The sequence below is a fragment of the Mizuhopecten yessoensis genome, unplaced genomic scaffold, assembly GCF_002113885.1.
Source record: "Mizuhopecten yessoensis strain PY_sf001 unplaced genomic scaffold, ASM211388v2 scaffold1461, whole genome shotgun sequence".
NCBI lineage: Eukaryota > Metazoa > Mollusca > Bivalvia > Pectinida > Pectinidae > Mizuhopecten > Mizuhopecten yessoensis.
This window is the reverse complement of record NW_018404058.1, coordinates 744,374-768,837: the sequence shown is the minus strand read 5'-3', so window position 1 is coordinate 768,837 and position 24,464 is coordinate 744,374. Positions and strand designations below refer to the sequence as shown.

The 24,464-nt window shown below is 37.5% G+C and overlaps 1 protein-coding gene across 1 annotated transcript; it reads right to left on the bottom strand.

The window, feature by feature from the left end:
- Positions 1-1,738: 1,738 nt before the first annotated feature.
- LOC110462655 (Na(+)/H(+) exchanger beta-like) lies at positions 1,739-24,190 on the bottom strand. Its single transcript, XM_021516729.1, has 12 exons — positions 23,815-24,190; positions 19,174-19,640; positions 16,360-16,616; positions 15,647-15,864; positions 14,754-14,956; positions 13,958-14,047; positions 13,579-13,649; positions 12,917-13,108; positions 11,940-12,066; positions 7,950-8,118; positions 5,697-5,783; positions 1,739-3,681 (listed from the first exon to the last, which is right to left on the bottom strand). Exons 1-12 carry the CDS (start codon positions 24,017-24,019, stop codon positions 2,891-2,893), a joined length of 2,877 nt encoding a protein of 958 aa, XP_021372404.1. The 5' UTR covers positions 24,020-24,190; the 3' UTR covers positions 1,739-2,890.
- Positions 24,191-24,464: the final 274 nt, after the last annotated feature.

The following is a 24,464-nucleotide window of genomic DNA, read 5'->3' as shown; positions in this document are numbered from 1 at the left end:
CTCCTTTTTAATTCTAACGAGATTTAAATACAACACTGCAGCAAAGCTGTAAGCATGAATTAGCTAATAAGTGACCTTAACCTTTGACTGACCTTAACCTTTGACTGACCTTAACCTTTGGCTGACCTTAACCTTTGACTGACCTTAACCTTTGACTAACCTTAAGTTGTCGTTCGCCATTCCTAAATATTGATTAAATCTAGAGCAGATGACCAGATATCATCAGATGCTTTTGGAGATTTTCGTAACATTAAAATCAACGTTTTATATCTTTCCTCGAAATAATGCATAATGCAAGGACTTCTCCTGCATATAAATAAGGATTTACTAAATACAAAAATGTACTGATTATGCTGCAGATAAGGACTTTCAGCCATTTTTTTTTATATTTTTGATTCAACATGCATGAGGTTGTCCTGGGGTCAACTTGCTTTGCTTCCATCTACTAATACTTACAGGAAGAACAATTTCAAAAGACTGATGATTCAACAAAGGGGAAATCAATCTGAAAGACACAAGTACGGCCATGCAAGGGCAAAAGTTTTGTGTGGTAAAAAATTACACACAGATGGCAGTATCTGAATTATTAAAGTGATATGCTTTACAGGCAAAAATAAAACTAAGGTGTATGAGCATAAAAGCTTTTTTGTAAACACACAACATTTAAAAATCACTTCATTCTTGGAACATATAAATTTCATCATGATCTTTGGTTCTATAAAAATTAAATTTAAGAAAAGAGAGCTTTTCTCTGACTAGTAATGTACATCTAGTTTAATAAATTCAGGACAAATTAATCCACCAATATTTTGACACAACTGTTTTACATTTTTAGCATTTAAACAGGAGTCCATGTATGTTATATTAAACTGACATTAACAGAAATTGGCGAACACAATTCAGGAAAAGTACCATTATATTGCGCTAAAATTTAATTAAAATAATTACATTTTGTACATCATTTAACAAGCAACCCTTCCCTACAGTAGAAGAAACACTGCCACTGATTTCATCAGAACTAACATGAACCAATGTCAACCAGAAAACAAAAAGACATAAATATGGAATCATGGAAAACAGCTGGAACATTTTTCTTGAAACAAGCACAGTTTTGTTTTCATTTTTAAGGTCAAAAAGAAATTTTAATAAATAAAATATGGAATGCTTAACTACAGTACGAACATGTCTAGTTAATCATTTTACAAAATCTATAGCTAACCAAAGTACAAAACTCTATAGTTAACCAGAGTACAAAACTCTATAGTTATTAGTTAACCAGAGTATAAAGCTCTATAGTTATTAGTTAACCAGAGTACAAAGCTCTATAGTTATTAGTTAACCAGAGTATAAATCTATAGTTAATAGCTAACCTGTGTACAATCCCTATAGTTAATCACAGTAAAACCAATCCTATGATAAAAGGTAAAGCTGTTCACTCTGAACACATGATGTTCAAATCGCAGAAATACATGTTAACATTTAATACACATACACATCCATTTAAAATGAAATACACACATGTACATGTTCATGACCATGTGCAGGCTACTCGCACTGACCAACACCTGTTTGTTGTTTAAATGACATTCCTATAAATGCAGTGGTGGATCCAGAGGTTGTTTTTGGGCTCAGGAAACCCCCCCACCCTGAGAATTTTCTTTAAAAATCATGTATTTTCACCATTTTCCTCAATTTTTTCTCACATGGAAACACACCCAGAAAATTGGACCCCCCCCCCCCCCCCCCAGAAAGGTCTCTGGATCCGCCACTGAAATGTGTTGCTTTTAACTGAAAAATGTGACAACTGACATAATGGATGGTTTAGTGAAATATGTTGGAAGTTCTAACAGACTGACTAATAGTCTTCAGTACCAGCGTTTATGTACATGTGTGTTTATGTACATGTGTGTGTTTATGTACATGTGTGTTTATGTACATGTGTGTGTTTAAGTTGATCACAATAAAGGTGAGACTTGTAGGACACTAAATCAAATATCACAAGTTTTATAAATACAGCTATATACATATAAATACCTCGGACCCAATTACAGCTGTAAATACCTCAGACCAGAGTCCAGCTTTAAATACCTCGGACCGGAATCCAGCTGTATCAAGCTTCGTTACATTAGCAACACATTAGCTTAAACTTTCAAATCAATCTTTTTCTATGTATGCGTAAACATGTGATTATTTTCGCTACATTATTTAAAGACAACATTTTTGTTTATATTTTTCAAAAGACAATTATTGGGAATGGCATAACAAGCATATTTTATGGTCATATTTTTTGTAAATACATAAATTATGACGACAATATAAAGTTAATTTTAATGCATCATTAGGTAGCTTTACATGACTCCTGGCTCTGGTTGCTCAAAGGTTGGTTATAGTAACCAGTGGTTAGGGAGAATTTAAAAATCTAAATACAACAAAATCAAGAACATCTGATATCATTCCACTTCTGCCCGGTTGTTACGACATATACGACGTCTGTGTTTTCAGGATTCTTTTCGCTTTGAAAGCCAACGCTTCTGATTGGCAGCAATTTGAATTTTTCATTAACCACTGGTGAAAGTTGACCAACCTTGAGCAACCAGGCCTGGTATCTCATTTTTAATGTCAGTGCGACACATGCTTTAAGAAAAGCTTGAAGGCATTTATAATTCAATATATCATCAAGGAGCTTTCTTATGTACGGTTGGAATGTTCTCCGAGAACATTTGGGAATACATAAACCATGTAGATCCAACCTTCAGATCCAGAACGTCTGTGTGAAAGCCTTATAAGATACCACAGTCTTACGCAATTAGTAGTTAAACTGCTCCATCAAGTCATCAAGGATTATATATGAGGCACATCAGGAAATACTACTCCTACTTGTGGACTGTTGTTATAAATGACTACTTTCTAATTCGTTGTCGTCTTCCCTATCATCACTCTCATCATCTGCATCATTGTCACTGAGGTTATCTGGCGTGCCCTGACTTACAAGGTCAATGATAATCCCATCGTTGTTATCATTGGTTGTATACAACCATTCCTGAACACGACTCTGAAGCTGTTCCTGGAGCTTTGCCTCCTCTAACACAGATTCTGAGTGTAGCCTGCCTTTGGGATTGAAGTGTGTCCAGTGTTTAGGGAGGTCCGGTGCAGAGGCGGACCCTGGCAGGGACCGGAGGGGTTTATGTTCCCCTTCCTCACTAATCTGACCCCGCGATACTGAGCCATCCAGGTGCTGAATGGTGGGTATGATGATGTGATGGGAGGGAGGGGGTGACATATGATTAGACAACAGGTAATTGTTACTCTTGTCACCTGGGTGACACGTATTGATTGAAGTAAGTGGGGCGTCACCTTCTTGTGAGCACTCACTGTGTGTGGACCAAGGTGGGGGCATTAATCCACCCTCGTTACTGGGGGCTGGGGGAAACACTGTGTAAATAGATACCTTGGTTTCCTTAATAACAGGGACAAAGGTGACCTCAGGTGAGGCATAGGGTGACCCGGAGGCCAACAGGTGATTATACGACAGATTGTTCACCCAGGATGGCGCTTCAGCATGTAGCGGCTCCTCACATGAAGACACACGTGATGACATTGATGGGATTGGCTCTTGTGATAAGAGTCGTTTCCATGGCAACTCTAGTTCCGTAGCTGTCGTTGTTGGTGGTAATGGTTCACCTGTAATAAGATTTTAGCCATCATTGTTAAAATCATAAACAATTTGTGTTTATTCTCCATTGAATAGAAAATGACTCACAGAATTAACAAAAAATAACAAGAAACATACATTATTCTAACTTCCCCTGACATGCACATTGCAAGTACTTCAAAGGTAAAGCTTTGATGATAAAATTTCCCATGAGTTAGATATTACCGGTGCCTTACTATGAGTTAGATATTACCAGTGCCTTCCTATGAGTTAGATATTACCGGTGCCTTCCTATGAGTTAGATATTACCAGTGCCTTCCTATGTGTTAGATATTACCAGTGTGCCTTCCTATGTGTTAGATATTACCAGTGTGCCTTCCTATGTGTTAGATATTACCAGTGTGCCTTCCTATGTGTTAGATATTACCAGTGTGCCTTCCTATGTGTTAGATATTACCGGTGCTTTCCTATGTGTTAGATATTACCAGTGCCTTCCTATGTGTTAGATATTACCAGTGCCTTCCTATGTGTTAGATATTACCAGTGCCTTCCTATGTGTTAGATATTACCAGTGCCTTCCTATGTGTTAGATATTACCAGTGCCTTCCTATGTGTTAGATATTACCAGTGCCTTCCTATGTGTTAGATATTACCAGTGCCTTCCTATGTGTTAGATATTACCAGTGCCTTCCTATGTGTTAGATATTACCAGTGCCTTCCTATGTGTTAGATATTACCAGTGCCTTCCTATGTGTTAGATATTACCAGTGCCTTCCTATGTGTTAGATATTACCAGTGCCTTCCTATGTGTTAGATATTACCAGTGCCTTCCTATGTGTTAGATATTACCAGTGCCTTCCTATGTGTTAGATATTACCAGTGCCTTCCTATGTGTTAGATATTACCAGTGCCTTCCTATGTGTTAGATATTACCAGTGCCTTCCTATGTGTTAGATATTACCAGTGCCTTCCTATGTGTTAGATATTACCAGTGCCTTCCTATGTGTTAGATATTACCAGTGCCTTCCTATGTGTTAGATATTACCAGTGCCTTCCTATGTGTTAGATATTACCAGTGCCTTCCTATGTGTTAGATATTACCAGTGCCTTCCTATGTGTTAGATATTACCAGTGCCTTCCTATGTGTTAGATATTACCAGTGCCTTCCTATGTGTTAGATATTACCAGTGCCTTCCTATGTGTTAGATATTACCAGTGCCTTCCTATGTGTTAGATATTACCAGTGCCTTCCTATGTGTTAGATATTACCAGTGCCTTCCTATGTGTTAGATATTACCAGTGCCTTCCTATGTGTTAGATATTACCAGTGCCTTCCTATGTGTTAGATATTACCAGTGCCTTCCTATGAGTTAGATATTACCAGTGCCTTCCTATGTGTTAGATATTACCAGTGTGCCTTCCTATGAGTTAGATATTACCAGTGCCTTCCTATGTGTTAGATATTACCAGTGTGCCTTCCTATGTGTTAGATATTACCAGTGTGCCTTCCTATGAGTTAGATATTACCAGTGTGCCTTCCTATGTGTTAGATATTACTGGTGCCTTCCTATGTGTTAGATATTACCAGTGTGCCTTCCTATGAGTTAGATATTACCAGTGCCTTCCAATGAGTTAGATATTACCAGTGCCTTACTATGTGTTAGATATTACCAGTGCCTTCCTATGTGTTAGATATTACCAGTGCCTTCTTTCTTATATGTTTTGAAGAAGTTTACAGGGAGGTAACTCTATTAGGTTACCATAAAGAAAAAAAATCTCGAAAAGCCATGAAAAGTCCAGAAAAAAACACTATAATGTGAAAGACTAAGTGAGCTTTAACTGTGTACTGCTTCCTATGACATAGTTCTGGGATCTGTCACACATAGCAGAGTTAACTGTGTACCGCTTCCTATGACATAGTTCTGGGATCTGTCACTCATAGCAGAGTTAACTATTTGACTCAAAATCTTCATTTCTACGCTCTTTATAAATGAATGAGAAATTAGCTAGCCTACGTAGTTTAGCACTGTCATTGTCTACTTACTGATTGGTTCTTTGAGATCTTCTGTATCAGGTTTGAAGTTCAAAGTCACATTATCATGTTCATCAGAATCCCTATCGAAGACATCATCTACAAAAACAAAGTAATACAATTTTTTAACTACTGAAAAATTTAATATCAATGTTCGTCAAAAAAGCACTTTCATGTAAACTGTAATAAGTATTTTGTTCCAACTTATAGAGCGATGCTCTATGCCTCTGATATTAATGTTAACACACATTATACCAGTTGAAATCAGATACTGAACATTTTAAATCTACACACATGATTTAACAAAGAAACACCCTAAGCACTTCCGCACAACTGCATAAGAAGAAGGAGAAAAAAGGAGAAAAACAATAAAGAATTTTGTGCATGAACTTTTTACTTATTCAAACCTTAATACTGTGAATGAGGTATACATAAAACCCAGTATATATATATAGGTTATATATCCATTAGAAAACATTGTTGTCTTGCACAAGACTATGGTATTGTCAAAACAATATTATCCAAACTATATTTCCTGCATTCTAATAGCTGAATGCCTGCTGATCGTGTGTGAGGAAGGGAAGCTGATGATGGCTTCTGTAGAGAATGAAGTGTGTTCTATATATAACAATGATTGAGTACATACCTGTGACCTCTGGAGAGAATGAAGTGTGTTCTATGTGACAATGATTGAGTACATACATGTGACCTCTGGAGAGAATGAAGAGTGTTCTATGTAACAATAATTGAGTACATACCTGAGACCTCTGGAGAGAATGAAGTGTGTTCTATGTGACAATGATTGAGTACATGCCTGTGACCTCTGGAGAGAATGAAGTGTGTTCTATGTAACAATGATTGAGTACATACCTGTGACCATTGGAGAGAATGAAGTGTGTTCTATGTAACAATGATTGAGTACATACCTGTGACCCTGGAGAGAATGAAGCATGTTCTATGTAACAATGATTGAGTACATACCTGTGAGCTCTGGAGAGAATGAAGTGTGTTCTATGTAACAATGATTGAGTACATACCTGTGATCTCTCGAGAGAATGAAGTGTGATCTATGTAACAATGATTGAGTACATACCTGTGATCTCTGGAGAGAATGACGTGTGATCTATGTAACAATGATTGAGTACATACCTGTGATCTCTGGAGAGAATGAAGTGCGATCTATGTAACAATGATTGAGTACATACCTGTGATCTCTGGAGAGAATGAAGTGCGATCTATGTAACAATGATTGAGTACATACCTGTGACCCTGGAGAGACTGAAGCGTGTTCTATGTAACAATGATTGAGTACATACCTGTGATCTCTGGAGAGAATGAAGTGCGATCTATGTAACAATGATTGAGTACATACCTGTGACCCTTGAGAGAATGAAGTGTGATCTATGTAACAATGATTGAGTACATACCTGTGACCCTGGAGCGAATGAAGCGTGTTCTATGTAACAATGATTGAGTACATACCTGTGACCCTGGAGAGAATGAAGCGTGTTCTATGTAACAATGATTGAGTACATACCTGTGACCTCTGGAGAGAATGAAGTGTGTTCTATGTAACAATGATTGAGTACATACCTGTGACCTCTGGAGAGAATGAAGTGTGTTCTATGTAACAATGATTGAGTACATACCTGTGACCTCTGGAGAGAATGAAGTGTGTTCTATGTAACAATGATTGAGTACATACCTGTGACCTCTGGAGAGAATGAAGTGTGTTCTATGTAACAATGATTGAGTACATACCTGTGACCTCTGGAGAGAATGAAGTGTGTTCTATGTAACAATGATTGAGTACATACCTGTGACCTCTGGAGAGAATGAAGTGTGTTCTATGTAACAATGATTGAGTACATACCTGTGACCTCTGGAGAGAATGAAGTGTGTTCTATGTAACAATGATTGAGTACATACCTGTGACCTCTGGAGAGAATGAAGTGTGTTCTATGTAACAATGATTGAGTACATACCTGTGACCTCTGGAGAGAATGAAGTGTGTTCTATGTAACAATGATTGAGTACATACCTGTGACCTCTGGAGAGAATGAAGTGTGTTCTATGTAACAATGATTGAGTACATACCTGTGACCTCTGGAGAGAATGAAGTGTGTTCTATGTAACAATGATTGAGTACATACCTGTGACCTCTGGAGAGAATGAAGTGTGTTCTATGTAACAATGATTGAGTACATACCTGTGACCTCTGGAGAGAATGAAGTGTGTTCTATGTAACAATGATTGAGTACATACCTGTGACCTCTGGAGAGAATGAAGTGTGTTCAGTGTGTCTGTTGCTATGTGAGTTGTGAGGTGAAACACTGTGGTGACTTCCACTGACTACAGTGAAGAGCTTCGCTGGTCGTACATGGCGTTTGTGCTCCTCGGCCTCCAGGACAGAGTTCTTTTGGTGGACTACACACTGCAGAGAAACAAGTACAAAAAGTTCATTTGAATCCTGCCAACAAATATTAATGACATATTTACTAGAAAACAGCTGTTAACTTGATATCAAGTTAAGTTCTACCTAACTTATTTTTGAAATGATGGTAGTTGTGTACAACAGTTAATAATTTTTATTGCAATGTATCGAATGAGATTTTAAATTCAACTTGATAAAACTGATATTTTACACCCCATGCTATGTAATATAGACATTCCCATCTTAAAGCCATAACCATGGTAGGCACCTTACATGGTATGGAAAGTTTATAGAATCTATTTCCATTTCATGATATAGACAGAGAAATCTGGACCCTCAGGATATGACTTTTGAAGTTTACTAGAGTGGTAAACTTCAAAAATCTTATCCCAAAGGTTGAAGTTTCTCTGTCTGCATCACAAGGAGTGACATCACAAGGAGTAGGAGTGACATCACAAGGAGTGACATCACAAGGTGTGACATCACAAGGAGTAGGAGTGACATCACAAGGTGTGACATCACAAGGAATAGGAGTGACATCACAAGGAGTAGGAGTGACATCACAAGGAGTGACATCACAAGGAGTAGGAGTGACATCACAAGGAGTAGGAGTGACATCAAGAGGAGTGACATCACAAGGAGTAGGAGTGACATCACAAGGAGTGACATCACAAGGATTGACAAAATTGATGATGCTACCCTGGTTACACTGCATCAAGTGATGACACAATGGTTTGTAAGTTTGAGAGTTTGTAAGCTGTCTTTCACTATATAGGTAAAGACAAGATTATATTTCCCTAACAAATCTTGGGAATGCACCTGTGAGGTGTAGGAGAAATCGTATAAGAGATCTTGTACATCCACAGCAATAGGAGGCAGATAAGCTACATTCCCTTGCTATAGGGATAGATATATCTTACATCCACAGCTATGGCAGAAAACTAACCTATGTTCCTTGCTATAGGAATAGATATATCTAACACCCATAGCTATGGGAGACATAACCTATATTCCCTTGCTATGGGGATAGATATATCTAACACCCATAGCTATGGGAGACATATAATCTACATTCCCTTGCTATAGGGATAGATATATCTAACACCCATAGCTATGGGAGAAAACTAACCTATGTTCCTTGCTATAGGGATAGATATATCTCACACTCACAGCTATGGGAGACATAACCTATATTCCCATGCTATAGGAATAGATATAGCTAACAACCATAGCTATGGGAGACAGAAAACTAACCTATTTTCCTTGCTATAGGGATAGAGATCTCTTACACCCATAGCTATGGGAGACAGATAACCTATATTCCCTTGCTATAGGGATAGATATATCTCACACTCACAGCTATAGGAGACAGAAAACCTATATTCCCATGCTATAGGGATAGATATATTTTACACCCATAGCTATGGGAGACATATAACCTATATTCCCTTGCTATAGGGATAGATATATCTAACACCCATAGCTATGGGAGACATATAACCTATATTCCCTTGCTATAGGGATAGATACATCTTACACCCATAGCTATGGGAGACATATAACCTATATTCCCTTGCTATAGGGATAGATACATCTTACACCCATAGCTATGGGAGACATATAACCTATATTCCCTTGCTATAGGGATAGATACATCTTACACCCATAGCTATGGGAGACATATAACCTATATTCCCTTGCTATAGGGATAGATACATCTTACACCCATAGCTATGGGAGACATATAACCTATATTCCCTTGCTATAGGGATAGATACATCTTACACCCATAGCTATGGGAGACATATAACCTATATTCCCTTGCTATAGGGATAGATACATCTTACACCCATAGCTATGGGAGACATATAACCTATATTCCCTTGCTATAGGGATAGATACATCTTACACCCATAGCTATGGGAGACATATAACCTATATTCCCTTGCTATAGGGATAGATACATCTTACACCCATAGCTATGGGAGACATATAACCTATATTCCCTTGCTATAGGGATAGATACATCTTACACCCATAGCTATGGGAGACATATAACCTATATTCCCTTGCTATAGGGATAGATACATCTTACACCCATAGCTATGGGAGACATATAACCTATATTCCCTTGCTATAGGGATAGATACATCTTACACCCATAGCTATGGGAGACATATAACCTATATTCCCTTGCTATAGGGATAGATACATCTTACACCCATAGCTATGGGAGACATATAACCTATATTCCCTTGCTATAGGGATAGATACATCTTACACCCATAGCTATGGGAGACATATAACCTATATTCCCTTGCTATAGGGATAGATATATCTTACACCCATAGCTATGGGAGACATATAACCTATATTCCCTTGCTATAGGGATAGATATATCTTACACACATGTTTTTTAAATGAATAACTTTCTAATCAAGGATGACAACATCATCTATTTCTTGTCAATTTTTAAAATTTCCTTCAGCAAGTTTGAAAGTGTCATGAAATCTGCAATACAAAAATGGGGAAAACCATATAAGTTTCCATTTAGAGTATATCCAAGTTCCGGACACTGTGAACTCCCAGGTCTGGGCCCGGTGTTCATGAAACTGTTTTTGTGCTCAAGCATAGATTCTGTGCTCAAACCAGCTTTCTTGTAAGTCACTTAAATCATGTCAAACGATCAAAAAGTCAAATGTAAATCTTAACCAGAGGCCCAGAGGGCCTGTATCGCTCACCTGGAAATGTTAGCAAAATTGAAGTTAGAATAGCGTGGTGTCACTGGAGGTGTACATGTAGTACATGGTTAGTCAGACACATGTTTGATACAAAATTAGGTCCCCTTCACCCAAGGATGCGTTAGATCAAATATGGACATAATCCTGTCATTCCTACAGAAGCAGAAGGATTTAAAAGCTATTTTTCCTCTTTGGCCCTGCCTCTTTGCCAAAAGGGGGGGTCAGACCCACCATTTATGCAAAATTGGTTCCCTTTCTACCAAGGGTGCTTCATCCCAAATGAACACAAGAATTACGCGTAATTATATGTGTCGCCTGTCCCGCTTTGTCAATATAATAAGCATTTGACATAGTACATAAGGAAACGGACCTAAACGCAAAATCATAACATTTTTTTTTTTTTAAAGTCCAGAAATTTCAGGTTTTTATCCGAAAGAGTGCAGAAATCAATGAAATGTTTTTAGAGTAGTAGGCTCTACTACCCGTGATACATGTATGATTGAGGTTTGGTTGGTGTAGCTCTTATACTTTGTCAAAAAGAGCCTAATATGCAAGAGCTGAACGCAAAACCTTAACGTTGAGTCCAGAAATTTGAGGTTTTTAGCAAAAAAAATACAGAAATCGTTAAAATGCTAGTAAAGAGTGTAATGCATTCAGCTATACATCCCATGATACACCTATGACCCAAGTTTGGTTGCTGTAGCATTTATACTTTGTCAGAAACAGCCTAATATGTAAGAGCTAAACGCAAAACCTTACCGTTGAGTTTTTTTCTAAGTCCAGAAATTTGAGGTTTTTACCAAAAAAATGCAGAAATCAATGAAATGTTTTTAGTGCAGTAGGCTCCACTACCCATGTTACATCTATGATCAAGGTTTTGTTGGTGTAACTTTGTCAGAAACAGAGCTAAACGCAAAACCTTAACATTGTTGACGACGCCGTCGGAAAAGCAACGCCTATGTGTCTTTCCGATATCGGTCGTAGGCGACACAATAAATTAGGTTTGAGCACAGAGTCCAAGATTGAGCATGAGAACGATTTCATGAATACGGGGCCAGAATGTGCTAGAAAAGTACTTACTGTGGTCCTTGTTCTGAGCATGCCTTCGTTGAGAAGGCGGTGAAGGTGTGCATCTTTCTCAGTGTTTAAGGAAGGCACAATTCTACCATTTTTTGCATTGTCCTGATGGTAACCATTCATTCTAGACCTGAAAAGAATATTGCAGATTTTAGATTTATTACTTAAACATTTCAACAAAAAACGTAATGACTTCATTGATTTCTAATTAAATTCACAATAAAAAAAACCTGAGACTTCCAGTCAGCTATCTGTTAACCAGATTTATTGTATGACCCCATGTGCAAAATCAGTCTTGCAATAATGCCTCATACCATCTAGAATTGGTATAACAGAATTTCTATCTAGAATAGATAACTTTATTTTTGGGAACAATTATTTAGTTACCCTACCAGTGGCAAATCTAGAGACCTATCTGGGGGGTGATTCCAAAGTTCCAGGGGGGGTGGGGGGGAGGGGTTCTATGTGGGGAAAAATTGAGGAAACTGATGAAAATACATGATTTTTTAAGAAAATTCAGTTTTTGTTTTTTTCCTGAAGCCCCAAAAAAACCTCTGGATCCACCACTGCCTACCTTTTTGCACTTGATCAAAAAAACAATAATTCTCATTTCACTCAATATGTGTGTTCTGTGTTATGTATCAAATTATCATTTGTGACACTTCAGTTTGCTATTGATGCTTAATGTAAATGCATGTAAAATAAGTATTTTAAGTGAAAATGATGCGTAAAAGATATGTTGGATGGAGGTTGGGCGAGGGGGTCTCATCAAGGGGAGGAAACTCTAAAGGCAAGAGGGAGTTTATCTCTTCAAACAATTGTATGCGATTGTAAATTGAAGTTGTTGAGTCAGTCTTATGAGAGGAGATAACTCTACTAACAAGAGGGAACTGATGGCATCACTTCATGTAACAAACAGGAAAAGATTCAGGTGACTAGAAAAAGGAATGATAAACTTTTCTCCAAGGGAGATAACTTACTCTGCTGACAACAGAGGGAGCTTGTGACCTCCTACGACCTCCACAGCCTCACCATCTCCCATCTGATGAAGGGCATCCTGGACACTGATACTGTGGAAGATGTCCAGGACCTTGTCAGCCTTGGTAGTGGTCAGTTTGACCGACTCACGATTTAGCCATGGCTTGATATACTTGTGGTTAATATGACGGAACCTTTAACACAACAAAAATAGACATTACTTATTAGGTTGGGTTATGGTACAAAGACATAAATCAATTAAAATATGGACCGCTTTAATAATAATGATAACTTTGAAGTGGAGTATCCTACAGGCAGTTACTTCTACAGAGAATAATATCACATCGAGGCTGCAGCAATTATTTTACCACATTGAGGTAAAATTAAGGAAGATGGTATTTTCCCAAGGCCAGGGCCAATCTTGAAAAAAGACAGTTTATATCATTTATACTACATGTTATATATTTTGTTAAATTTGATTCAAATACATTTTTTTTTTGGGCCACTCCTTGTCCATTGTTCAAATATTCTGTTCCCTGAACTGTTCATATTTTGAATTTTAAGTTCATCTCAGAAGTGTCAACACAGTGCCTATGACTCTATCACAAGACGTGTGATCTGATTATTATAAAAGTACTATCGTATTCTTTGTTGCTTGACTTACTTGCTCCGCATCAAATTGTGTCCTGATCGCTTAGTTACACCTTCAATGCCTGCCATCAAGTGGTCGATGAACTATATTAAGGTCAAAGGTTAAAATTAACTTGTTTTTTAACAAAAATAAATTACAAATTTGAATTTGAATATTAGATTGTTACCATAAGAATTTTAAAGGTGAGTTAAGATTATCTATTTTACCTATTGCGTAAGTTAGGATTGAATTCATGATATATTCATGTTTTAAACAAGACACTTACAATATTCTTATGTTGTTCAACATACTAATAGACTACCTAACTTCAAGACAAACCCGCCAAAGAAAACATCTAGTCTGGCCGAGTTGTCTACTACACAACCCACCACTACTGGTATTGTTCACTTACCGTTTCATTGATTTTCTCATGAAGTGATGGGTCACCTTCTTTTTCTTTCTTGACTTTAAGAGCATTCACCACAGGCTTAATGGTTATACCCTGAAATATCCAAACATACAGACTTACTAGGTTGATGGTGATACCCTGAAATATCCAAACATACAGACTTACTAGGTTGATGGTGATACCCTGAAATATCCAAACATACAGACTTACTAGGTTGATGGTGATACCCTGAAATATCCAAACATACAGACTTACTAGGTTGATGGTGATACCCTGAAATATCCAAACATACAGACTTACTAGGTTGATGGTGATACCCTGAAATATCCAAACATACAGACTTACTAGGTTGATGGTGATACCCTGAAATATCCAAACATACAGACTTACTAGGTTGATGGTGATACCCTGAAATATCCAAACATACAGACTTACTAGGTTGATGGTGATACCCTGAAATATCCAAACATACAGACTTACTAGGTTGATGGTGATACCCTGAAATATCCAAACATACAGACTTACTAGGTTGATGGTGATACCCTGAAATATCCAAACATACAGACTTACTAGGTTAAAAACAATGTCTCTACAAGGGGCTGCTAATACTAATAAATATTACAAGACTTGATGTTTATCTAACGAGTTAGTACACCCCTTCCCCCACTCAACCTGCACTAATCTCTATTTGGTGTGTTTTCCAAACTCCAACCTACAACTGATCCCTGTTCTTCAGTCATACTAAACCACTGCTATAATCCTACATTATCATTATATTCTGTATAATCCCAGACCATACCTGTACGAACACAGTGAAGAACACTATGATGATGGTCGCTGTGATGAAGAGGCGTTTCTCGGGAACCAACTCCTCCTTTAGGGACAGAGAGAGACAGAAGGCGATACCACCTCGGAGACCACCATAGGCCATGATAAACTGGTCGATCCCTGTCAATTTCACCAGACGACGGCGGTTCAGGATGAATGATAGAATTATCACACCTGGAACAAATAGCATTCACAGAAACTGTACATTCCTACATTATATTCTTGCGTGAATGAAGAAATCAATTTGATAATCTTACGCATATTAAGCAAATACCTTTAAATGATTGTTAAGTTTTATGTTATACTTTGTTGCGATGCAATAATAGAAAACAGTTTTTTCATATTTACATGGCATTCATAAAGTATTCAGTGTAACAGGGGAGTCTAGCTCGCGCTCTTTATCAAGTTTCTCTGTGACTTCGCAGAGTCTAGCTCCCTTTAAAATCTTTTGAAAAGAATTTGTTACTATTAGTAGGTTTGTTATAGAGTGAGTAGCCCCTGATACGCCGTTTCCTGCCATAATATCTATGGCACGAATATTGGTCGCATTTACAATTAGATCTAAAAGAAATCTTCACATTTTGAGAAAGAAGTTTGTTTCAAAATATGAATACTGTCTACATACTTTATATCTGTTTTTATTAATTCAATAGTATTATATGAGAACTATTTATTCAATGATCTGTTAAAATAGATTAGTTAATAAAACCCATCTTAAAGGAGGGGAGCAATATCCACCACACACGGGAAGAGGATGACATGACAACAAACAGCACACAGTTATCTCCCTTTTGTCAATAGTGTGTACATCAGATATGTGACTAAAACCTATCAATTTCAAAACATTCATCGGGAAAAACTTACCTAAGGCCCTGTATAACAGGCAGAAGAGCAGAGCAAATAGAATGAAGCTGAGATTCCAATCTAGGGTGTCTACCATTGTCGAGAGACCCAGGAACATGAAGATAATCGTCTCGCTGATGTTTGCCAACATCTTCATGAAATACTTAATGCTGGTTTTGGTTTTGCGTGAAATATTTGCCTCTAGGTAATGGCGGAGGACAATTCCTCCAAACGACAACCTGAAATATAAATAGTTAACCACTATATGTAAAACACCACAACCATTAAAGGTACCAGGTACATGTAGTTTTTATAAATATAGTAAATTGAGTATATTTAATGGTTTCACGTTGAATACCAAAATATTTCACGAATATGGCAAAATACCAATATTTTTCACAAGCCTGAGGTACGAGAGAAACCGATACTCTGCCATACCAGTGATATATATACCGGGTATATATATATATATATGATATTTAATTGGAAAACCATTAAGTTTTCTATTTATTACATTTTTCAAGTAAAACAATGAAAACATTTGCATCAGCTAAATTTAGGGAAACTGTATTCTTAAACTAGCATGTCTAAATATATTATTTTAAATGTGGTACTTTTGAATACAGAATTTATTATCTAAAATATCAAGATCAGAATGACTTCATCAACTGAATCATGTAAATCGTCATTCTGTCGGTAGCTTTGTCTATCTGAGACCACGTTTATCTACTCACGCCAGAATTCCAGACAGATGACACATTTCCGAGGTAAGATACATCAGGTAGCCGAGGACAAAGACAAACAGTGGTTCAATCACTGTCACATGTTGGGTGTATTTAGTGATGAAACCTCCGAACAGTCCAAACAGGATCCCAATCAGGGTCCCTCCAAGCGCTATCACAAAGAAAGAACTGAGGCCCGTGGCGACGTCAATCGCAATTAATTTATCCTCTCCAATCTCTATAAATCCCTCCATCATGTGGTACAGCACCTAGAACGATTGATGTCTCTGTAGTACTAAGGAACCTAGAACGATTGATGTCTCTGTAGTACTAAGGAACCTAGAACGATTGATGTCTCTGTAGTACTAAGGAACCTAGAACGATTGATGTCTCTGTAGTACTAAGGAACTCACCCTTTACTGATATCTCTGTAGTACTAAGGAACCTAGAACGATTGATGTCTCTGTAGTACTAAGGAACTGACTCTTTATTGCCATGTGTATGGTCTCTGTAGTACTAAGGAACCTAGAACGATTGATGTCACTGTAGTACTAAGGAACCTAGAACGATTGATGTCACTGTAGTACTAAGGAACCTAGAACGATTGATTTCTCTGTAGTACTGAGGACCCTAGAACGATTGATGTCTCTGTAGTACTAAAGAACCTAGAACGACTGATGTCTCTGTAGTACTAAGGAACCTAGAACGATTGATGTCACTGTAGTACTAAGGAACCTAGAACGATTGATGTCTCTGCAGTACTAAGGACCTGCCCCTTTATTGATGTCTCTGTAGTACTAAGGAACTGACACTTTATTGATGTCTCTGTAGTACTAAGGAACTCAATTGCAACCTTTATTGATGTCTCTGTAGTACTAGGGAACTCACCCTTTATTGCCATATCTCTGTAGTACTAAGGAACTGACTCTTTATTGCCATGTGTATGGTCTCTGTAGTACTAAGGAACCTAGAACGATTGATTTCTCTGTAGTACTGAGGAACCTAGAACGATTGATGTCTCTGTAGTATTAAGGAACTGACCCTTTATTGATGTCTCTGTAATACTAAGGAACTGACTCTTTATTGATGTCTCTGTAGTACTAAGGAACTGACCCTTTATTGATGTCTCTGTAATACTAAGGAACTGACTCTTTATTGATGTCTCTGTAGTACTAAGGAACCTATAACGATTGATGTCTCTGTAGTACTAAGGAACTGCCCCTTTATTGATGTCTCTGTAGTACTAAGGAACTCAATTGCAACCTTTATTGATGTCTCTGTAGTACTAGGGAACTCACCCATTATTGCCATGTCTCTGTAGTACTAAGGAACTGACTCTTTATTGATGTCTCTGTAGTACTAAGGAACTCAATTGCAACCTTTATTGATGTCTCTGTAGTACTAGGGAACTCACCCTTTATTGATGTCTCTGTAGTACTAAAGAACTGACCCTTTATTGATGTCTCTGTAGTACTCTTTATTGATGTCTCTGTAGTACTAAGGAACTGACACTTTATTGATGTCTCTGTAGTACTAAGGAACCTATAACGATTGATGTCTCTGTAGTACTAAGGAACTGACACTTTATTGATGTCTCTGTAGTACTAAGGAACTCAATTGCAACCTTTATTGATGTCTCTGTAGTACTAGGGAACTCACCCTTTATTTCCATGTCTCTGTAGTACTAAGGAACTGACTCTTTATTGCCATGTGTATGGTCTCTGTAGTACTAAGGAACCTAGAACGATTGATGTCACTGTAGTACTAAGGAACCTAGAACGATTGATGTCTCTGCAGTACTAAGGACCTGCCCCTTTATTGATGTCTCTGTAGTACTAAGGAACCTATAACGATTGATGTCTCTGTAGTACTAAGGAACTCACCCTTTACTGATATCTCTGTAGTACTAATGAACCTAGAACGATTGATGTCTCTGTAGTACTAAGGAACTCACCCTTTACTGATATCTCTGTAGTACTAATGAACCTAGAACGATTGATGTCTCTGTAGTACTAAGGAACCTAGAACGATTGATTTCTCTGTAGTACTGAGGAACCTAGAACGATTGATGTCTCTGTAGTACTAAGGAACCTAGAACGATTGATGTCTCTGTAGTACTAAGGAACTGACTCTTTATTGATATCTCTGTAGTACTAAGGAACCTAGAACGATTGATTTCTCTGTAGTACTGAGGAACCTAGAACGATTGATGTCTCTGTAGTACTAAGGAACTGACTCTTTATTGATATCTCTGTAGTACTAAGGAACCTAGAACGATTGATTTCTCTGTAGTACTGAGGACCCTAGAACGATTGATGTCTCTGTAGTACTAAGGAACTGACCCTTTATTGATGTCTCTGAAGTACTAAGGAACCTAGAACGATTGATGTCTCTGTAGTACTAAAGAACTGACCCTTTATTGATGTCTCTGTAGTACTAAGGAACTCACCCTTTATTAATGTCTCTGTAGTACTAGGGAACTCACCCTTTATTGATGTCTCTGTAGTACTAAGGAACTGACCCTTTATTGATGTCTCTGTAGTACTAAGGAACTCAATTGCAACCTTTATTGATGTCTCTGTAGTACTAGGGAACTCACCCTTTATTGCCATGTCTCTGTAGTACTAAGGAACTGACTCTTTATTGCCATGTGTATGTTTCAAGTCTAAGGTACAAAACCCTTATAATGACATTCCACAGAATTTTCTTAGTTTTTTGGACAGATTTTCAGTAATGAATATGTGATAATCAAATAAGTAAACAAGAAACATTACATTTTTTAACTGTAAACAAGAAATTGACCTGTTTTTACATAAATATACATACCACAGTTACGCCGTCGTTAAGGAGTGATTCACCAAACACAATGATGTAAAGCATCTGATTGACATGGACTTCTTCAAAAATTGAAAGGACAGCAACTGGATCTACCGCAGATATAAGGCTGCTAAAAATGAAACAACTAAGGAGGCTGATGTTACGGCCGAACAGCCCCCAGCAGGACAGGCCGTACAAGGATACTCCGATGAGGCCAGAACTGATACACGTGTTGACCACTGCCATAAGTAGGATGGTACCGAGATTGTCAAAGAAAGAACGAACGGGCATGAAGTAGCCTGCCTCAAAGATGATGGGAGGAAGCAGGTAGATGAAAAATATGTTGGCATCAAGGACATAATCGCTGGTAGTGGCAACATGGCTGTAGTGGAGGATAGCACCAACGATGAGGCCGAGAACAATGAGGAGACAACTCTCAGGAATAACTGTGGGTAGCTTGTGGTGTAGATGGAATGCTGAAACATACGAAATGAATAGAAACGTACAAACTGTAATCTTTATTATAGCTCAATACTTAGTCATCTACAGCGGAGTGGGCTCAGGCTAAATCAAACCCTAATATCTTGGTGATACATCATTACTTGTCCATATCAAATTGGGCATGTTACAGATGTTTGTATGTAAAATAAAATCAATTATAAAGCGGCAAGAGAATTCATCACGTACTGTGCTGTCAAAAATAAGCAAATTCTGTGAATTTATATCCCCACTTTCAGGACAGTGAGCGCTGTGGTCCAGTTGTTGAAGTTTGGTGTAGATATAGGTAGCGTAGAATTTGCATATATGTTACATGCATACTAGAATATGGATCTACACACTTAATTTGGTTGAAACTAATAGTATGCCTCCATTATATCTACTTAAATAGTAGCCTCCATTATATCTACTTAAATAGTATGCCTCCATTATATCTACTTAAATAATATGCCTCCTTTATATCTACTTAAATAGTATGCCTCCATTATATCTACTTAAATAGTATGCCTCCATTATATCGGCGATTGAACTTAGTCTGACACTTGCCATTATGTACGTAAACACAGAATTTAGTAGAAACTGAACCACTTTAAGGGGAGAAACACATTGTTCTATAGTAAAAATGTAAATATATGGATTGAACAGTGTGTTTTTTTAACCTTTCATGCCGGTATGAACGCAAATCCGTAACAACCATATTAAACATGAAGCCCTAGCAGGCTCCATGCAATATGGATGTAACCGATTTGCGTTGGCCCCGCCCTTCTGCCCCCTGGGAGACCACACCCATTGCTTATACAAAATTGGTTCCTCTTCACCCAAGGATGCTCAACACCAAATATGGACCAAATCCTTTCATTCCTTCAGAAGAAGAAGGATTTTAAAGAATTTGCTATATTTCCCCTATTGGGCCATGCCCCTCAGCCCCCAGGGGGGCCAGACCCACCATTTACACAAAATTGATTCCCCCTGGCCCAAGGATGCTCCGGACTGAGTAAGGATAAAATCCCTTTATCCCTACGGTAGGAGAAGGATTTTGAAGGTTTTACCTCTATTTCCCCTAAACGGCTCTGCCCCACGGGGGGCCACACCCACCATTTATACAAAATAGAGTCCCCTTGGCCCAAGGATGCTCCAGACTAAATTAGGATAAAATACCTAAAGGTTTTTAAAGGTTTTACCTCTATTTCCCCTATTGGACCCCGCCCCTCTGCCCCAAGGGGGGCCACACCCACCATTTATACAAAATTGAGTCCCCTTGGCCCTAGGACGTTCCAGACTAAATTAGGATAAAATACCTTAATCTGTACGGTAGAAGAAGGATTTTAAAAGTTTTACCTTTATTTCCCCTATTGGGCCCCGGCCCTCTGCCCCCAGGGGGGCTACACCTACCATTTATACCAAGTTGAGTTGAAAAAACGCTGTTCAATCCTTATTTGTCAAAAAACCTTGCTTGCCATCATTTTACTGTATTGGTAAACAACAAATGGGTTTGGTTTGGCTGGAGTTATTAGGCCAGTATCGTAGATGACCTAGTTATAGGACAAAGTAAACACTCTGGCTGACCAGATAGACAAATTCCTCTGTTGTCACGTCAGACCAACGGGATGTACCAGAAGTGAAATTATTTGGTTTATCTCTGTGGTCTGAAGTTCAAAAGTCTTAAGTTATTAGTCTATTGGTAGATCCTCAATATTTATCAACATCTTTGTATTGCTCAGCAGATAATTCCCAACCAATTAATCCCTCAGCGACTGTCAACAGAGCTAACCCTCGTGGTCAACCACAGCGATTGTTTACATGTCTCCAACTCCAGGCTGCAGTTTTAATTTATTGGTTTTAATGAATTCAAAGCTAGGTTTATATCATAACATATCTATTTGACATTTTCCAGTTTCTAAAGCTGATATTGACCACAAGAATCTAATATTCTACACGTGTATTCCTCAGGAACTGTAATCACATCCCAGCTCATTGTATACACTAAAATCAACGTAAACCATCATCAACGGTAAATATATTATAAATCTTAGATCAGAATAGAGAGGTTTCCAGTTTACAAAATAATCTAGATGTTTCACTTGAACTTGTATTCTGGAACCAGGAGCGAGTTGGAGTGAGAAATACAACATTGCGGAAAAAACAGTCCTGATAACAGATTAGTGTATTTCTTAAATGTTTTGATGTAGATATTACTGGTACAATATGAACAAATTTGACTACATACCAAACCAATTCACCTGGCTACATACCAAACCAATTCACCTGGCTGCTTTTATCCATGTCAATAACTGTTGTAACTGAATTTTAAAATACCATCAAGCCTCTTTTACCCAATTTTCAAAAACATGAATATTGTTTTTAAAAATTTAGCATTTTTTTTTTGTATTATTTAAAATTGAATGTATATATATATGTCAAATATTTTCCTGACATTAATATAGAATTCAATACCATTTCCCCAAACTGGCATTACTTTATTACCCCTATCTGAAAAACAGTTTGCTTGGTCCAGACTAAGATCTTATATATATGGTTTGTAAAATAACCTTTCCACTTACCACTTATTCCACAAATATCACATGATTTATCCCTGACCTTTCATGTTCCTAGCATTAATCTTATCTATTCCTGGAACAGGTGTCACTGTGTCACTTGACAGATAATTACATATTTCTCACCTGTGTATCACAGGTGTAAAGTCTGGACGTCAGATAATTACAAGATTTACGGTACATATATGTATGAACATATTGTATCTGTACTGCTACTAGTTGGAGAAAAAAATAATCATTTTGTTTTTAACTTCCTGATATTTATGGAGATCATGTTATTGATACACAAATTTCAAAGGGAAGAGATAGATGTGACCTCAACTTCACCATATACATGTATTACAAAATGAAAATATTCAGCGGAGAGATTATTATAGCGGGTTCTCAATTACCCTGATCAATATTAATAGAATGGACTTAATATTTTGTTATCTTTTTTTATATTTCAAATGTATTCAAGGTTTTCAGGACCATCATACTTGCCAACTTTTTGCGATTTCCAGGAGGGAGATTACCCCTGCTTGTATTTAAAGCATAAAAATGTGTTTGTGTACCCTAGGGAAAAAAGAACATTAAAATGGCATCTTTAGGGCATTTCTTTCAGATGGAATCATCAGAGCTTATATTTTTATTAGAAAACAGGAATAGTTCAGGAAATTCTCTGTTTGAAAATGCTCAATTTTAGGGACTAAACATGGATTTGATGAAACTATTTATTCCTTTAAACTTCAAATTTCTTTATTAAAAATAAACAGCAGATTTTTAATGCCTATGGTAATAAATGGGTTTATCTGTCAAATCAGTATTATTTAACATCCTTAATTGCCTATAACTATTAATACATAAAAATGTTTGCCTAATTACAATGGAAGATTTGGTCCAATCAATGAATGCAGACATGAAATCACTAATGGATTTTTAGAATTTTCTTTTTACAAGATTGCCGCAAGAGTATCCACAGTTTCACAAAGACTATAAAATCGTCATTTATATGATTACCCAGGTATTCTTGTGCGATTCTATTGAATCCCTTTTATAGATTTGTCAATCCAGCTGAGCGTAGATGGCCAGGTGGGTTGTTGATGTACGTCACAATATTATTATGGGGAAATAACATGATTATAGATTGTATTGTATTTCAGTATGTAGCTTGTTTGTAGTAGATACGTAGGCGGCATATATACCACATGTGTTAGAAAATATGTCACTCCTTTAAACAATCAATAACCAGTAAACCACAGGTTTATATATAATTATAATCTAAGACAACTATACTATATGGCGGGGATGTATTTAGTGAATTAAACTCTTTCAAAATCTAAACACACTACTTACATTTCTTTTGTCTTACAGTATATCTGTTATATCAAGGACTAATTTCATGGTTATATTGTGGTTAGAGCAGATTATTGCTTTCTATGAAAACTGTTTTCCCCAAATATGTTGATATGGATATTTAGAAACTGTAACGGGATATATACGGTACCGTTTTAAATTGGTGTAGTTGAAAGAAAGGTTTTTCACATTTTCAGATAGCATTGACCCCCCCCCCCCATTTCTTACACCAATCTCACAGGTGTCACCCGGTCTTTTTTACCTATTCTGGCCAAGCTAACAATAAGAATCCACAGACAAATCACATAAGGTAGTTCCACTCTGGCAAAGTCGAACACAACTAGCTGGTATCGTTCTGTTTCGTTGTTTGATTCTTGTCCCTCCGAAACATGGGCATTCACAGGCACCCAATACACAAACGCACAGCTGATCGCCAACAAAGACAGCCATCGCGTTCTCCCGTCCATTCTGCCAAACGTACGTCAACTTAATGACCAAATCAGAGCTACCAATTTACGTTGGCAACCTAGTTATCGTAGACTTGTGTCCGTAGCCATCCTGTGGCGAGATTGTCGCCAATCCCCTATCATTGTAGGGACTACAACGAGTGTCTCCAGCAAAATATATATGACCTTTCTATTAAGGTCATCCGACATGCGCAACTAGCAAGTGAGTCTGCTGCCACAAGAAAGTTGCACTCGGGTACCCCGATAACCTATTGTGTAATAATGTACTCACTGATTTCCCAGATAAGGATGTTGTGTAGATTAATGAGACCTGGAGGAGATAAGATGTTATTAATCATGAACGCTACGGTAGATGCACATACAGGGTTTAATTTAATAGAAAACGAAATTTCTTGTAAAAAAATACAGTTATACTTTAAAATAATCTAATATTCCTTGTTATCCT

Coding starts and splice junctions, on each gene's coding strand:
- LOC110462655 (XM_021516729.1), bottom strand. CDS start 24,019: ATGGACGGGAGAACGCGATGGCTGTCTTTGTTGGCGATCAGCTGTGCG. Junction 13,650..13,957: donor ATGAGAAAATCAATGAAACG/GTAAGTGAACAA, acceptor ACCTTAATATAG/TTCATCGACCACTTGATGGC. Junction 3,682..5,696: donor AGATCTCAAAGAACCAATCA/GTAAGTAGACAA, acceptor ATCTTATTACAG/GTGAACCATTACCACCAACA.